At 42.7% G+C, this 18,884-nt stretch overlaps 1 protein-coding gene across 5 annotated transcripts in view; it reads left to right on the top strand.

The window, feature by feature from the left end:
• Positions 1 to 6,321: 6,321 nt before the first annotated feature.
• LOC129846970 (sodium channel protein type 8 subunit alpha-like) overlaps positions 6,322 to 18,884 on the top strand; it is a 116,728-nt gene continuing 104,165 nt past the window's right edge. For 3 of the 5 annotated variants that reach the window (XM_055914801.1, XM_055914798.1, XM_055914790.1), the window contains exons 1-2: positions 6,323 to 6,462; positions 15,905 to 16,239. In XM_055914801.1, the coding sequence (XP_055770776.1) occupies positions 15,961 to 16,239 (279 nt within the window). In that variant the 5' untranslated portion in view covers positions 6,323 to 6,462; positions 15,905 to 15,960. Of the gene's footprint in view, positions 6,463 to 8,197; positions 8,669 to 15,904; positions 16,240 to 18,884 lie in introns of those variants that run through there. The other 2 variants (XM_055914799.1, XM_055914796.1) reach the window with 2 other exon arrangements.

Genomic DNA, 18,884 nt, shown 5'->3' with positions numbered 1-18,884 from the left:
TGCCCGGCAGGTTCCAGGATAGTTAGGAATCCGTGGAATTACTCCAGCAATGTATTGAACGCATGGTCATGGCGTTCTGCCAGGGTTTGCAGTCCCTCCATAAGACTTTGTAGTAACCCCTCATATCTTCCAATGGTGGTTCCTCGGGAGGAGACAGCGTTGCAGAGCTGGTCTGAGTCTGCTGGGTCAGTCATGGTCAGTTCGTACTATCACGGCTCAGGCTAAGACCCAGATGCAGACACAGGAGGCGGATAGTATGAGTCTCAGAGTTTATGACAATACAAGGGGCAGGAAATCGGTAGGTCAAGGCAGGCAAAGAGTCGTAATCAAAATCAGAGTCAGGCAGGTATAGGATGGCAGGCAGGATTGGGATCAGGACAGGCAGAAAGGTCAGAGCTGGGAAGACTAGAAAAGACTAGAAAAAGCAAAAACTAGAGCACAGGAACACGCTGGTAGGACTTGATGGGACAAGACGAACTGGCAACAGACAAACAGAAAACACAGGCATAAATACACAGGGGATAATGGGGATAAATGAGAAACACCTGTTGGGGGGTGGAGAAAAGCACAAGACAGGTGAAACAGATCAGGGTGTGACATTAATGATGAGAGTGCTGAGTACCAGACAGTTAGCAAGTTTGGTAGGCTACTAATGACCATCAGTAGCATCAGAGACTGGAGATGCCTAATTACCGTGACTAAACGGTCATGTGAAATTTGACTGCCATCGTGACTCGTGACCATCGGTGTGGTAGTAATACGATCACCGTAACAGCCCTAGTCACGGGCGTGGAGGCCATGCTTCCATCAACACCGGCCTCATTAGCCACTGTCAGGCTAAAGCTTGTACTAGCACTAGCAGCAGTGGTTGCAAGGATGACGGATGCAATTACATTTTTCTTATTCTCTCGCTCTCTGCTTTTTAGCGCACCTAACTTGTACTTTTTATTCATTTGTCGCCTTAATGTAACTTAGCTAGCTAGACAGGGGCGGCAGCGTAGCCTAGTGGTTAGAGTATTGGTCTACTAACCGAAAGGTTGCAAGTTCAAATCCCTGAGCTGACAAGGTACAAATCTGGCGTTCTGCCAGGCAGTTAACCCACTGTTCGTAGGCCGTCATTGAAAATAAGAATTTGTTTTTAACTGACTTGCCTAGTTAAATAAAGGTAAAATAAAACATGACCTGATGAAGTTAAACTCATGCAACAGACAGGGTTGTCAATAACAGGCACAGGTAAACAATTTGTTTTCATAATTTAAGAAGAAAATAATTCATGTAGGTATGAGATACCAAAAGTAGTTTTAAACTAGCAAATGACTAAATAAATAATAATTTGGAAGACCCTGGTTCCACCCCCACCAGCAGCCAACCAGCAGCGGTGCCTTAAGTCCCAGGCCAGGGGGCACCTCGATGGGGTATAGCGACAGACACAGCTATATATTGCTTTATAAAATAAGCAACACCAGCTCAGGCAAATTCCGGGATTTAATGAAATCATATTATATATACATCTGGCATATGTTATAGTGTTAAATGATGGTTTGAGCCTTTCAGTGAGATGGACAAAAGTTTCAATGTTACATATTGCAAATAGAGTTAAATGTTACAATGTTGACATGTTTCTCTGTCTCACAATGGTACCAATACTAGTCTCATCTCAGATCTGTTTGTGCTCTTGCAAACTCCATCGCTCATTGTCAAGCCAAATCTGTTTGGCATGATAGCACAAACAGACTGGCACTATGTTATCAATAGATAATCTGAGTAACACTGTTGCCATGATTTGTGGGAAAGTAGATTTAATCATCAAGACCACACAATCTACACAGGAAGTCCTAACATTAGTGGGGACTACATTTATATAATCCTAACTGTTGTCAAAAGGGAATAATTCCTGACAGACCTAGGCTTGTTTTTTACATTTATCTGATTAACTTATTTTTAATATACTTTTTATTATGTTGACAGCTGATGGACAATTTTTTCAATTTGAGAATGGATGTTAGCCTATTGCTTTCATTCCCATGCATAAGCTCTCAAATGTATACTGTAAAGAGAATCAATTAGCAGGCCTCACTATTTGATACGCCTCCTGCAATGTTCGCAGTCTGTCATTGACAGAACACAGAACCAGCATGCAGACAACATTGCCCACTGAGTCAACATTTACTTTGCCCATGTCCTCGCCTGATGCGACCAGAAAGCTTTCGAACGTTAGGTGGTCATTGACAGCCAGGCTCTTTTGCAGATAGCCTACTTCTCGAAGTGAAGATTGGTGTCAATGCAAATCACCTTGCAACCAGATGGGTAGAACTTAAAGTAGGCCCCGCTTCCGCAGCCAATCTCGTAAATGTTTCATGAACATTTATCCTTTCCTCCGCTCCTGGCTGCATGTGATGCCATAGAAATAGAATGAATAGAACGGGCATCCCCATTCAAGTCTATGATGGCATAACGGGTGGACTGCCTTCCATTGCGAGTTTACCCATAGGAGCAAAGCAGGTAGCAAAAGCAGGAAGCAAAAACAAGAAGTGTACCCATCAATATGTGCTGTGATATCAACTGACATTACAAAAAATATGCAATGCATTTGTTACGTTATAGCCTTATTATAAAATTGATTAAATCGTTTTTTCCCCTCAACAATCTACACAGAATACCCCATAATGACAAAGCAAAAACAGGTTTCTCAAAGTTTTTGAAAATGTATTACAAATAAAAACTGAAATCACATTTACATAAGTATTCAGACTCTTAACTCAGTACTTTGTTGAAGCACCTTTGGCAGCGATTAAAGCCTTGAGTCTTCTTGGAAATGATGCTACAAGCTTGGCACACCTGTATATTGGGAGTTTCTCCCATTCGTCTCTGCAGATCCTCTCAAATTCTTTTAGGTTGGATGGGGAGCGTCGCTGCACAGCTATTTTCAGGTCTCTCCAGTGATGTTTGATTGGGTTCAAATCCAGGCTCTGGCTGGGGCACTCAAGGACATTCAGAGACTTGTCCCGAAGCCACTTCTGCGTTGTCTTTGCTGTGTGCTTAGGGTCATTGTCCTGTTGGAAGTTGAACCTTCACCCCAGTCTGAGGTCCTGAGCGCTCTGGAGCAGGTTTTCATCAAGGATCTCTCTGTACTTTGCTCCGTTCATCTTTCCCTCGATCCTGACTAGTCTCCCAGTCTCCGCCGCTGAAAAACATCCCCACAGCATGATGCTGCCAGCACCATGCTTCACAGTAGGGATGGTGCCAGGTTTCCTCCAGACGGGATACTTGGCATTCAGGCCAAAGAGCTCTATCTTGGTTTCATCAGACCTGAAGAATCTTGTTTTTCTACCCCGATTGCTCAGTTTGGCTGGGTGGCCAGCTCTAGGAAGAGTCTTGGTAGTTCCAAACTTCTTCCATTTAAGAATGATGGAGGACACTATTTTCTTGGAGACCTTCAATGCTGCATACATTTTTTGGTACCCTTCCCCAGATCTGTGCCTCGACACAATCCTGTCTCGGAGCTCCACGGACAATTCCTTCAACCTCATGGGCGTTTGTTTTCTTTGACATGCACTGTCAACTGTGGGACCTTAATATAGACAGGTGTGTGCCTTCCCAAATCATCTCCAATCAATTTAATTCACCACAGATGGACTCCAATCAAGTTGGAGAAACATCTCAAGGATGATAAATCGAAGCAGGATGCACATGAGCTTAATTTGAGTCTCATAGCAAAGGGTCTGAATACTTATGTAAACAAGGTATTTCAGTTTTTTGTTAAATATATTGTCACGCACTGACCTTAGAGAGCCTTTTTATTTCTCTATTTGGTCAGGTCAGGGTGTGATTTGGGTGGGCATTCTAGTTTGTCTGTTTCTTTGTTGGCCGGGTATGGTTCCCAATCAGAGGCATGTCTATCGTTGTCTCTGATTGGGAATCATACTTAGGCAGCCTTTTTTCCCACCTGTGTTTGTGGGTAATTATTTATTTTCTGTGAGTGTTTGTGTGCGCCACTTTTGCGTCACGTTCGGTTTCTGTTTACCTGATTTTTTTAAAGGTTTCACTTCATTTAAAGATGTGGAATTACATGCACGCTGCGCCTTGGCTCATTTATGACAGGGAATTTGAAGACAGCGATCGTGACAGAATTACCCACCACAAAAAGACCAAGCAGCGTGCCCCAACTTGGAAGACGAGCTGGACCAGGGAGGAGATTATGGCAGGGGACAAGACCCTGTCATGGAAGCAGGCGGAGGCAGCGAAGTTAGGTCAACAACGGAAGCCCGAGAGGCAGCTCCAAAAAAATGTTTGGGGGGGCACACGGGGAGATTGGCGGAGTCAGGGTTTAGATTTGAGCCAACCCCCCGTGCTTACCATGGGGAGCATGTGACCAGTCAGGCACCGTGTTATGCGGTGATGCACACTGTGTCTCCAGTGCGCATTCACAGGCCGGTGCGCTCTGTGCCAGCGCCCGGCGTTTGCCGGGTGAAAGTAAGCATCCAGCCAGGACGGGTTGTGCCAGCTTTACGCTCGAAACCTCCAGTGCGCCTCCACGGCCCAGTGTATCCGCTGCCTGCTCCACGCACCAGGCTTCCAGTGCGGAGCCTCCGGGGACGGTCCGCAGTCCGGAGCCTCCGGGGACGGTACGCAGTCCGGAGCCTCCGGGGACGGTACGCAGTCCGGAGCCTCCGGGGACGGTCCGCAGTCCGGAGCCTCCGGGGACGGTCCGCAGTCCGGAGCCTCCGGCGGCGGTCCGCAGTCCGGAGCCTCCGGCGGCGGTCCGCAGTCCGGAGCCTCCGGCGGCGGTCCGCAGTCCGGAGCCTCCGGCGGCGGTCCGCAGTCCGGAGCCTCCGGCGGCGGTCCGCAGTCCGGAGCCTCCGGCGGCGGTCCGCAGTCCGGAGCCTCCGGCGGCGGTCCGCAGTCCGGAGCCTCCGACGGGGGTTCCCAGTTCGGAGCCTCCGGCAACGATCCACGGTCCGGTTCCTCCGGCGAAGATCCACGGTCCGGTCCCACGGAAGCGGGTGGATCAGCGTGCGGAGCGGGGGCTACGTCCCGAACCGGACCCTCCCCTCTAGAGTCATGTTTTGCGGCCGGAGTCTGCACCTTTGGGGGGGTGGGGGGGTACTGTCATGCCCTGACCTTAGAGAGCCTTTTTATTTCTCTATTTGGTCAGGTCAGGGTGTGATTTGGGTGGGCATTCTAGTTTGTCTGTTTCTTTGTTGGCCGCTGTCTATCGTTGTCTGATTGGGAATCATACTTAGGCAGACTTTTTTTGTGGGTAATTATTTGGGTAATTATTTATTTTCTGTGAGTATTTGTGTGCGCCACGGTTGCGTCACGTTCTGTTTCTGTTGACCTGTTTTTTGTGAAGGTTTCACTTCAATTAAAGATGTGGAATTACATGCACGCTGCGCCTTGGCTCATTTATGACAGGGAATTTGAAGACAGCGATCGTGACATATATACATTTGTAAAAACTTCTGAAAACCGGTTTTCACTTTGTCATTATGGGGTATTTTGTGTAGAATTATGAGGGAAAAAAAGGATTTTATCAATTTTTCCAAAATGTGGAAAAAGTCAAGCGGTCCGATTACTTTCCGAATATACTGTGGAAATACCATGACAGAGTGTCTATAGCCTAATACTTTAAAAATCTCACATAATTGCTGTCACAAACCCCACAGAGTTGTCACTGACTAGTTGGATATTCAATTCCCAACGAGCAAAACATTTCTGTACTTACAGACTTCATAGAAATTCACTTTTATCAGGGTTTTCCTTTGGTGGACCATATTTTTTGTGACTGTTAACAATAAAACTCATTAATGCAACTGTTAATGTCAAATTGTTCTACGTGTAGCCCTGGTTGTCACAAATAAAAAATGCTAAAACACATCATTGTGAGGTTAAATGTAAGGGCTGGCCATGTAGATAAATGAAAGTCAGATAAATAAAAAGAAGATTTTTCCTGGGATATCAGGACTGATATGGTTAATTCCTTCTCAGGTTACCTTCTAATTTATGAGGGAGGGCATGCTTATGACTCACATAAGTGACTCACCTAAGTATCATTCATGCTTACTGGTGGCTTCTTAGAAACCATGCACATTCAAATCGATTATATATTTATTCCTGGGAGATGGAGGTAATGTAACAGTTTTGTCATCCACTAAATCATACCACAAATCATCCATTTTAACTTTTGGATAACGAATTATATGATAGTCTTCTTAACTATTAGTTGAATAACTTTGTTTCATTTTGTTTTGCGATCTTACGGTCCCTGGGCCGTTTTCAAATCAAAGGCATTTACCGACACTCCCTAACAATTTGCTCAGAGTCATCAATTATGCAGGGTACCCGCACGCACTGGAAAGGGAGTTAGCAGCAACAATATGGCGACAGCCGCAGTTTCTCCCGAATCTTTTGGACATCTGCAGTTCAGTGCCGGCTGTCTGGATTTCTGTTAATGCGGGAAAAGTAAGTAAATATCCTGTTGTCTTGTCAGGCTGGGTTTTGGTGGAGGATGGACTATGCATGCTACTTCCCTGTCTACAACTGCACCCCAATGCCGCAGAGCGGTCCCCCTCAGCATCTTTTATCCTCGCGTTTGTGTATAGGGCTCCTTGTCAAAGCTTGGGCAAATATGCATGGAAAACCTAAATTACATGTATGGATTACTTTCTTTAGCTGAAAAAGATGAGCTTATACTGCGGAAAGGGGTGGCTAGTGATAAAGCAGGTAAATTGGGGTGTTGGCATGCCTCTGAACGGAATGAGATTTCAATATGTCAAAATATACATGGAGCCCTAAAAAGTACCGGTATGCGCTTTGAGTCAATGTATATTCTCGACACCCTAATCTTTTGTAAGATAATTTAACTGTAATTGTGATAGTTTTATCCCTCATGCCCAGCACCCCACCCTCACTTGATTACCCCTCCCCTTGCAGTATTCATTTTGAGGCTCTATTACGTGAGATAGGTAGGCTATGCCTCAGTTTTGGCAGTTGAAGGGGGACCGCGGTACCCCCTCCCCATATCTTTATAGCCCCATCCCTAATAGAGGTGGAAATAAATGTCCACGATGGTGTTATAACCCTTACATGTTCATTTTAGGAACCTTATCGCACCTAGGCAGCCTTCTCGGTGTGGTACTAAAATACAGCCGTCAATGGTTTTTGGGGAGCATAACAACACCTTATCAAAATAATAGCAATGTATACAATTTACCTCGGGTGGTGGGGTAGAGATTCTTTTGGAGCAACACAGTTAAATGAATGACAGCCTTGAATTTCTACCATCACTGCATGTTTTCAAGTGGTATTGTGGCTCTGTCATAGAAGCCTACCCAGAAGCATCCTCTTTACTGCAGTATTTTAGTAAAGGCTTCGGCCCATACGTCAGGACAAGGCACACGCGTTTGTAAACAGTGCATGGACTACAATACAAAGTAAGACTGATAGACCATACAGTTGAAACGTTATTACCAGTTTATAACAAATAGGCCAAAAAAGTGCGTATTTTACCTTGCTTAACGGTTTTACATGTAATATGTGGTTTATCAAGTAATAGCTTGTAATGACAACTTTTTGAGGAGGAAATCCACTCATCATTTAATCGATTATTGTCCTGACATGGGAAACATGAATGTTTTCTGAATGACTTCCATTGTTGGCTGGGGTTTAGGGTACCCTGTTCATTCATAGATATGTGCCACAACACTAAAAGCACACCATGATAATATTGTGTTTATATTGGTGTATATAGCGTATTCCAGTCCATAGTGCTTTCATTCAGTAGCCTATCCAGTCGATGCTAAATTAGGAAGTATCAACTTGCTTTTTTATCGAATTATGTGTGCCACTAGCATTTGGTGACGCTACAGAGGCACACTATGCCCTCATGTAGGCCCTCACTAGGATATCGCATGCTGCTGCTAACCTCGACCGGCCGTGTAGACTCCTCTATCCAGTTGCGTTTCTCTCCTCAATCGATCTTCACTCCTAATAACGGAGTGCAACAGTTGCGTTAAATAGTTCAGTTACAGGCGTCAAACACTTCAGACGCTTCAAACACACCGCCAGCGTCATTGCATTTTGTTACACCAGAATTACATTAATTTCCAATCAAACGCTGCGTTTGCCTTGCAGCATTGCGTTGCAGAGGCAGTGCGTTCGGTGTGGTGCATACGTTGGATATATTGAACAAATGCGTCAAACTGTATGCTTAGACGGCTTGACAGAAATGGTAGCAGAAGGTGAATTTTGAACTTTTGTTGCATACGTATCCAGAAGATGTTGCGTACTATTTTGCGCAAGGACGCTGATGGTGTGTTCGAAGCGGGCGTTTGGATGTCTCTTTTCTTGGCATAGAGGACACATGCGTAGAGGACTCGAGCGAGAGCTTCGTTTGAGGCTGCATCAGTGGTGCTGAAAGGAACAGCGACAGGCAGCGGGCTCGAAGGAGACCGTGCTGCGGCTTCCAGAAGCCACTTGAGTTTTTCTAACATCTCCGGTTCGGTTTCATGCGATTAACAATCCTCACAATGGACTAATCATTCGTCTGTCTGTAGAAAATGTGAACTGATGTTACAATTATGCTATTGGTAAATACGCATGCTTATTGGGTTTGAATGTCCGGGATGAAATTAGGAACAGCATGCACTCGCAGCAAATGAATGGACACGTGAGTAGCCTTCCTTTTTTGAATGAAATCTTTTGCATCACAAGGTGATTCTTCTTGAAATGTGGTTGGCTATTACAATGACATGGTTTACCTGCCGCCCGAATGAGAACATAATGAATAGTCTTGATTTACTTGATACATTCCCTGTAGAAAAGCCGGTGGGACAGCTCCTCTATGCCATCATTAGTAGGCCTAAATGAGGTCCCTGTATGTCCTGTGTTGCATCGGTGTTTGTTATTCACCTTGAAAGTAGATCAATTCATGTAGCATTTGTGGAAGGAGACTTGGAGGTTGCGTTGGGTTACTTAAAACGCCGAATTAATTTCCTAGTGGTACAATCTCTGAGGTCAGCGGTTTAGGTTAGAAGGATTTTCATGGGTTTGATTTGTTTCTTTATGAAAGCGATTAGCTGCCCAAACTCAATTGGAAATGCAAATGGACAAATGTTCAATCAATATCACGTTAGCAATTTCCTAAATGTTTATGCATTTTGTGACTAAATGCAAATATGAATGAAAAAATATATATTGCTTTATCATTTTCATGATTGAGTATGCATGCTGCCTGCCAATTTGAAAAATACATCGCAAAGTATGTTTAATATTTAATTTCCATGGTAGGCCTACTATCCAGTACAACACCGACACATTTAAAAACGAAATGTAAATGCTCAAATTACAAATAATTTCTCATGTTTGTCATTTCATGTCCTTGTTGTGACAGCATGCATTGTGACAAAATAAAATCGTCAACTGCAATTGACAATTATTTTTTATACGCTGTGTATTTTAAGACTGTCAATTATAATGATCAATCAAATCCTATCAATCAATTGCAATGCTTCCTTTTGCTATTTAGTTTCCTCATTGCTCATTTGCATTTTCATTTTGATGTCAGACCTGTCATTCAAACACTGTGGGCGGGGTTTTGGTAAAGTGAGGTGAAAGAGGTTGTCTGGGCTTGCTAGCTATGCCCAGACAGTAATGCCGGTGCTCTTAATTTCGTAAACGTATTTCTGGATCAGAGAGGAAGAGGCAAAGCAGTACTATAAACTGAATGACTCAGATAATATTTGTTATGCTGGCTAGGACAGCTGGTGAGCAAGGAGTTCGCGGGAGGGTACACGGGGAGACAGACCGGGCATGGTGCTTGCTGCCAGCTACTAGTAGTTACTAGCAATGATGGCTAGTATATGTAGCTAGTGATGTAGGTTCGATACGTTATCTAGCTAGCTGGCTATGGTGAGAGGCAAGTCAACACATTTTAAGAGGAATGACTAGATGGACTTAACCTACTAAAATCATTCTGGTCCAACAAATATAATACACATATTTTGACACTGACTATGTGTGAGAGAGCAAGCGGGAGAAGGACCCCTTTGGCCATTAGTCTTTAAGTTAGTCATTGGTGGGACAGTATTTAGAGAAACTGGTTGTCATGTCATGGCACCATCAGGATATTCCCACAAGAGATAGGAAGCCCACCAGCCTGCTCTGCCCCTTCAGTACTGTGACACCATATTTTCTTGAGCAGTAAAGCTGTTCCTTGACTCAATACTGTTAAAGCTGTAAGCCAAAGTAAGAGATTAGCTTTGCACAAGCCTTAGTTTATGCAAGCCACAATGGCTCATAGGAGCAGGATCCTATCTCCTGTTTCTGTAGTGTGAGGCAGCTTGATGTACAAATACACCCCCTGGATAGGACGCTCGTCTATCTGTGGGCCTTACCCCCAATCTATTTTGAGTGCCAAGCAGAGACGCATTGGGTCCCATTTTTACAGTCTGGTATGACTTGACCAGCGATTGACCTGTCCAACCTTCAAATCTCAGGGAGGACGCTACAAGGGCATTGAGATGGTTATGCAAGCCATAGGTATAACTATATTGCATATTAAGTTGTTCCATGTCGACTGGAAAATGAGAGGCATGCACAATTATTAATCACAGATTATTTTATTTAGGGTATACTTTACCCTTTGCGACCTGTGATAGAGACATTGGCTTACAGGTAACAGTTATTCTTGTTCTTAGAATCACTGGTTACTATCTACACAAAGTGTTCAACTACTGTAGGTTTCCTTGATAATGGTTTCCAACATATGATTGGCAGAACCTCATAATAGAGCAATAATATTTCTGTATTGTTAGTTTTTTTGCAGAACATCTTATTGAACATGTGACTAATGGTAAGTGGCAATGCAATTTTGACTTCAAGCAGTTTAGCGACATTGTCTGCCCCCCTCTTCCTCATCAGCACAGTTAGAAATATTATTAGTATCTTCTTTGGGGTAGAGGTCGACTGATTAATTGGAATGGCCGATTAATTAAGGCCAATTTCAAGTTTTCATAACGATCGAGAATCTGCATTTTTGGACGCCGATTATGGCCGATTACAATGCACTCCACGAGGAGACTGAGTGGCAGGCTGACCACCTGTTACGAGAGTACAGCAAGGAGCCAAGGTAAGTTGCTAGCTAGCATTAAACTTATAAAAAACAATCAATCTTAACATAATCACTAGTTAACTACACATGGTTGATGATATTACTAGTTTATCTAGCTTGTCCTGCGTTGCATATAATCAATGCAGTGCCTGTTAATTTATCATCGAATCACAGCCTACTTCGGCAAATGGGTGATGATTTAACAAGCGCATTCGCGAAATAAGCACTGTCGTTACACCAATGTGTACCTAACCATAAACATCAATGCCTTTCTTAAAATCAATACACAAGTACATTTTTTAAACCTTCATATTTAGTTAATATTGCCTGCTAACATGAATTTATTTTAACTAGAGAAATTGTGTAATTTCTCTTGCGTTCTGTGCAAGCAGAGTCAGGGTATATGCAGCAGTTTGGGCCGCCTGGCTCGTTGCGAACTGGGTGAAGACCATTTCTTCCTAACAAAGACCATAATTAATTTGCCAGAATTGTACATAATTATGACATAACATTGAAGGTTGTACAATGTAACAGCAATATTTAGGCTTAGGGTTGCCTCCCATTCGATAAAATACGGAACGGTTCCGTATGTCACTGAAAGAATAAACGTTTTGTTTTCGAAATGATAGTTTCTGGATTTGACCATATTAATGACCTACGGCTCGTATTTCTGTGTGTTTATTATATTCTAATTAAGTCTATGATTTGATAGAGCAGTCTGACTGAGCGGTGGTAGGCAGCAGCAGGCTCGTAAGCATTCATTCAAACAGCACTTTCCTGTGTTTTCCAGCAGCTCTTCGCTGTGCTTCAAGCATTGTGCTGTTTATGAATTCAAGCCTATCAACTCCCGAGATTAGGCTGGCAATACTAAAATGCCTATAAGAACATCCAATAATCAAAGGTATATGAAATGCAAATGGTATAGAGAGAAGTAGTCCTATAATTCCTATAATAACTACAACCTAAAACTTCTTAACTGGGAATATTGAAGACTCATGTTGAAAGGAACCATCAGCTTTCATATGTTCTCATGTTCTGAGCAAGGAACTTAAACGTTAGCTTTTTTACATGGCACATATTGCACTTTTACTTTCTTCTCTAACACAGTGTTTTTGCATTATTTAAACCAAATTGAACATGTTTCATTATTGATTTGAGACTAAATATATTTAATTTATGTATTATATTAAGTTAAAATAAAAGTGTTCATTCAGTATTGTTGTAATTGTCTTCATTACAAATATATATATAAAAATTGTCCGATTTAATCGGTATCGGCTTTTTTTGGCCCTCCAATAATCGGTATCGGCGTTGAAAAATCATAATCGGTCGACCTCTACTTTGGGGATGATATTCCTTCTCTGTTTCTATCAGCTATGGAGACAGGTCATCAGCCAGAGCCCCCTGTGAAAAAGGAGCACAAATTATGCAAAAAGGTTAGAATGGATGGAAAACCTAAAACACAGATTATCAATGTACAACTCATGATGGGGGGGGGGGGGGGGTCTTTCAGACATTTTGGTGCCCCTCCAGCCGTTGCTTCCTATGGGAAAGCATCCTTACCTGCTTGCTGGAGGGGGCAGTAATCAAAAATGTCACATACAAGAATTCAGTGGGGGAGGATCATTGGACTACAATATGAATAAAATTAGATTTTTATTCCACTGTGGACACCATATTGTAGAGGAGTGGTTCCCAAACTGTGGGAACCAAAAAAATGCTGAATGGAGACACATTGACTTCCCCCAGAACGCAGAGTTTGATGCATCTGGTAGACATGAAGCGTTACGCCTGCCGAACAACTGCACTCATCGGCAGCAGTCCAAACACTTAAAAGACACACCCTATCAACTCAGCCTTCATATTAAGTGGACACTTCTGATGACGTCTGACGAGTATACACTTGCAGGGCAACGGGCGAGGGTGGAAGGAATGATTTTTAAATGAACCACCCTTGGCCGGAAATTCGTCACTCGTTCACCCCGCGATGATTGTGTTTTCAGCCACCAGTAGCTTGTGGGTGCTTTATATGCTCTACAATCAATTATGAGTTCATGTCTACTTTATATTAAATATAGAATTATTAATAAACGTCTACTGTATGATAGCTAGCAAACTAATTAACTAACTAACGTTAGCCTGCCTAGCTGGAACTTCTGAAGAAGGAAAATGTTTTATTTCTACAATTTCCAAAAAATAACAAAACATATTTACTTTTTATGAGACATGTTTGTGGCGTCGTGTGCATTAGTAGCACACTTTATAACTTATTTGCATTTGTTTTTACTTACATGTTTTACTTACATGTATGTTGACTTTTCCATTTATGTTGTTTTTAAGTTTTCGCAGACTTTTCTTAGCAGACGTACAATCCGAATTGAATTATGGGGAGTTTCAGGCCCCGGAGTGAACATAATTGTACTTTCGCAAACCCGACTAAAAATGAGGGCTGAGGGCCTAACGTTGCAAACTTCCCTTGCTTGGCTAATCATTAGGACCGCCCACCAAGATGGCATTGGAGATTCCCCCAAGGGTATAAGGCGAGGGTAAGTGGATGAGGGTGTATCTTTTATGAGTTTTAACCACAGCCATCATCGTTACAGAACTGCAGGAAACCAGTGCTCGACAGGCTAGCTAGCTAACCTACCATTTTCGACCCTGCCTCTTCTGCTGTGGGGTTTATCGGCAGTTGGTATCCAACTTTATGGTACATTACCACCAACTACTGTACTGGAGCGCCCCCGATCTTGCCTGTGGACCAGAGTTCTAGCTTAAACATTTACAATAGAAGTATAAAGAGGGGTTCCTGCAGATGCAGGAATGCCCACATGCAGGAACGCCCGAATTGCACCCTTCTTGATTTGACAAATTCGATTGATAATTCAAATCAAATGTTGAATTTTGACAGTCTTAAACCACAGAGTATGGAAATGCATTGTCAATTGAGAATTAATTTTATTTTTGCGCCCTCGATCCTACCGATACTCTTTTTTTGGATGGAGAGGAGGAGTGAGAGGCAATGATTATGATGTTCTTTGGGGAGTTCCAACCCTAAAACGTCTAGCTGAACGTGAAGCAAAGACAATGACCCAACGAGTGGGCCTATATTGATTATGGTGAATAACTTCAAACCTATATGTTGGAGGCTTCACTTCATTCTTCCACCTAACATACCTGAGCCATATAGGCAAGCTGGAAAATAATTATTGCATGGTTTGAAAGTTAAGGACACTTTTTTATTTTATTGATTAAGTGTGAAAGCACACAATCATCAACTTTTTCCTTTGTGCCATGATTCATGAATTAGTCATGAAATGGAGCCTAACCACTATAACATGCAGTGCAATGTTAATGATGATGATTATTGAAAATGTAGCTATATCAGATAAGATCATATAAATTAAATAAAAAATCACATTTTAATTGTCACATGCTTCATAAACAACAGACTAACAGTGAAATGCTTACTCCCAATACAATAAAATAATAAAATAATAGTAACACAAGGCATAAAAACACAATAAGAAATTATAGCTTGGTTATATACATGGGATAAAAATAATAACAGCATACAGGTGCGCTCTAATATATTGGCACACTTCATTCACTATTTCTTCTCCAATAAGTTCAAATTTAAAACAAGTTTTGGTGTTCACACGTGTATTTGTTTGAATTACAACCGCACAGGACCAAGACATTTTTTTCTAAAATTGAGACAGAAACGGAACCATGTATGGATTAAGATGCCATAGTTCCTACTACTTCGGAGTCAGAATGTGGTTACAAATGGAATATCTTATTAAGATGCGCTATGTAAGGTTTTTCAGAGCGAGATAGAGAGAGAGACTCCTAAAGATAAAACATTAGTCAGATAATCCAGACAGACACTTAACAGAGTTCCCTCCATCCAGAAGCAGCACAGGTCACCTGGGACAAGGGAAGAGCCCATGCAGCAGACAGACATACAGACAGGCACAAAGGGCTGGAGGTGGCCATTCATTTTTCTCCCTGTAGGGTCATCAACAGGCCAACCAGGCAACATCAGAGCCACCATGAATGAATGAAGTAGATTGGAAACACAGTTCTCTGTTATCCCGTCAATGGCAGCCCTGATTCATGTAGCATTTATTTGTATGAGGAGAGAGAGAAGGAGAGAGAGAGAGAGAGATGGCTCTGGTTCCAAATGGTTGCACATCCATTAGTCTGGATGCCTTGCTTTGTTGGCTCCCTCCATGACAGAGATATAAAATTCCACCCTGTCTCAGGCTTAGGGAGAAACACAGACAGACAGACAGACAGACAGACAGACAGACAGACAAGACACAACCCAGCAATGAATCTTGTTAATAAGCACCATAATAAAATATGAAGTAGACATTTAATTTGTCTCGTTGTTAGTTCTACCATCTCATTTGAACTAAAAGAGACCTACGTTTTTTTCCATTTGATTCTACCCAAGGTGATATTTTAAACGAAATCATTATTACTTTTTCCATTTTGAAACTTGATAGTAGGACAGGCTGTTTACTCAAATGCTGAACTTCTGGCTTTTTTACTTAAATCATGAACAAAGTTCTTAGTGAAAATGGATGTTCTCAACTTGAATTTCATTAGAGATATGGAGTTGTCAGCATTTATACCTTATTTCCTGTCTCTATTTCCCCTCTCTCTCTCTCTCTCTCTCTCTCTCTCTCTCTCTCTCTCTCTCTCTCTCTCTCTCTCTCTCTCTCTCTCTCTCTCTCTCTCTCTCTCTCTCTCTCTCTCTCTCTCTCTCTCTCTCTTTCTCTCTCTCAGAGCCGGATGTCCTGAATGAAACTTAAATAAAGCAGAAATATCTGTAGGATGAAAACATGGCCGCGCCCGGTCTCGCACCCCCAGGACCTGACAGCTTCAAGCAGTTCACCCCCGAGTCGCTCCGTAATATCGAGGAGCGCCAATTCCAGGAGAAGATCAAGAAGAAGCCCAAGCCCAAGTCGGACAGCAGTCACCGCGAGGAAGAAGAGGAAGAACCCATGCCCAACGGTGATCTGGAGGCTGGGAAGTCCCTTCCCTTCATCTACGGGGACATTCCTAATGGGCTGGTGGCGGTACCACTGGAAGACTTGGACCCCTATTATATAAATGAGAAAGTGAGTTCCTCACCACTCAATCCCACACAGGGCTGGGCACTCCCTTCTAGTGAGGAAAGGTTAGGGGTTAGAGGGAAATTGGTACTGGTATGAGATCTGTTTAGAAAAATAATTTGAAGAAGGGTCAAATGGATTGTACTATACTCACGTCTTTATAGCTTGCCTTTTAAATGTATTCTGCTTATAACTGTGTTATAAGTCCTGATGTGTGGCCCCTATATTATGCTTTTAACCAAGTTTATGAATGAGATTTTATGCTTATGTGGTAAGCACATTTAGAATCAAACTGTTTTTAGGAAACCTGATTCAGAAAGTAAGAAGCCCACTCTTATTAGACAAAAGGGAGGTTTGTGCATCGTTGTACCAGCCATGAATGAAGATAGGGATATGGCACAGAGTAAACAGCAAAGATGACCTTGTGGTATGGTATTGCTCTTTTAATAGTTTGACCACTGGGAGAGTTGTTTAGAACCAGTCAATGCTTATGAAGTGTCACATAGAGCTCATAGGTACGTTATGAATGCGCTGGCTATCACAGTCACCAGGAAGATGCTGGTACTGTAGATCCTGTAACTCTGCAGTGAAGGTTTGGAGTTCTGGACCGCAGTCCTCTTTGGTAATGCTTCTGTAGTCTTATGTGTTGATTGATGCTCTGTATTGGTGCACTTACTGTGCATATACTGGTGGATGCTGGCAGCAGAGATGGGACTAGCAGGCCTCTGAATATGTATTATTAGTGCTCCTGCTAATTGAATTTGTTAGTGAGGAAAATCTCTTGTTCTGTCAAAGCAGACGGTCTGCATGCATGTGTGTCTGGGTTTCTGTTTTCTTGGAATGTGTGTGTGTGTTTGTGTGCATTTTTTAGGTTTAGTGTTATGTGTTTTCCTCTTCACATTTTTCTACATACAATTAGTACATCTTTATAGTTTTCTTCCATTTGATCCCTTTTCCCTGCCTCGCTGTACCACTTTGAAGGAGTTAGCTGCTGTTTTGGTCCCTTTCCACTTGTTTATTTTTTGCATGACTTCCCTAAGGTGTGGCAGGTAACCTAGTGGTTAGAGCGTTGGGCCAGTAACCAAAAGGTTCGAATCCCCGAGCTGACAAGGTAAATATCTGTCGTTCTGCCTCTGAGCAAGGCATTTAACCCACTGATCCCCGGGCGCCGAAGACGTGGATGTCGATTAAGGCAGCCCCCTGCACCTCTCTGATTCAAAGGGGTTGGGTTAAATGCGGAAGACACATTTCAGTTGAATGCATTGTTGTACAACTGACTAGGTATCCCCCTTTCCCTAAGGTCCCTGCTAAATGTGTGAAACCTTCTGGTATTTAGGAGGTGGCAAAATGACCAGGAGTGAAGCGTAGCATTTGTGTGTCATGTCCAGCTTGGTTCAGACTGTAAAGGTAGGATGATGTCATAGACTGACTAACCCATTACAAGAAGGAGCTCTAAACTAAACAAGCTATACGTACTGTACTATGAATCTACACTACAGTATCTGTGATGTTGGAGTAATATGCCAAATTGTTCCTGACCAGGCATTTATCTCATGCATTCGTTCTTTGAGGAGCGTACATGCTCCTTCATGCAACTCCTTCTTAAGACATATTGTGATAACTTCCACAGTTATAACTATGTTTATTTGGAAACTGATTGCTAACGACATCTCCTTACAGCCTCACACCAGCTAGCGCCCAGTTAAAAATACAACCACCATATCATACACTATATATATCTTTTTTTAAATGTATTTATTTTTTATTTCACCTTCATTTAACCAGGTAGGCCAGTTAATAACAAGTTCTCATTTACAACTGCGACCTGGCCAAGATAAAACAAAGCAGTGCGACACAAACAACAACACAGAGTTACACATGGAATAAACATTTGTACCGTCAATAACACAATAGAAAAAATCTTCATACAGTGTGTGCAGATGAGGTAAGATTAGGGAGGTAAGGCAATAAATAGGTCGTAGTGGCGAAGTAATTACAATTTAGCAATTAAACACTGGAGTGATAGATGTGCAGAAGATGAATGTGCAAGTAGGGACACTGGGGTGCAAAGGAGCGAAAAAAGAATAATAACAATATGGGGATGAGGTAGTTGGATGGGCTATTTACAGATGGGCTATGTAAGGTGCAGTGATCTGTGAGCTGCTCTGACAGCTGATGCTTAAAGTTAGAGAGGGAAATATGAGTCTCTACCTTCAGTGATTTTTGGAATTCGTTCCAGTCATTGGCAGCAGAGAACTGGAAGGAAAGGCGGCCAAAGGAGGAATAGGCTTTAGGGGTGACCAGTGAAATATACCGGCTGGAGCGCGCGTTACGGGTGGGTGCTGCTATGGTGACCAGTGAGCTAAGGCGGGGCTTTACCTAGCAAAGACTTATAGATGACCTGGAGCCAGTGGGTTTGGCGGCGAATATGAATCGAGGGCCAGCCAACGAGAGCATACAGGTCGCAGCGTTGAGTAGTATATGAGGCTTTGGTGACAAAACGGATGGCACTGTGATAGACTGCATCCAATTTGCTGAGTAGAGTGTTGGAGGCCTTTTTATAAATGACATCGCCGAAGTCAAGGATTGGTAGGATAGTCAGTTTTACGAGGGTATGTTTGGCAGCATGAGTGAAGGATGCTTTGTTGCCA

Source organism: Salvelinus fontinalis, chromosome 3 (genome assembly GCF_029448725.1).
Source record: "Salvelinus fontinalis isolate EN_2023a chromosome 3, ASM2944872v1, whole genome shotgun sequence".
Taxonomy (NCBI): domain Eukaryota; kingdom Metazoa; phylum Chordata; class Actinopteri; order Salmoniformes; family Salmonidae; genus Salvelinus; species Salvelinus fontinalis.
The sequence above is the reverse complement of the archived record's forward strand: the minus strand, read 5'-3'. Positions and strand labels throughout refer to the sequence as shown.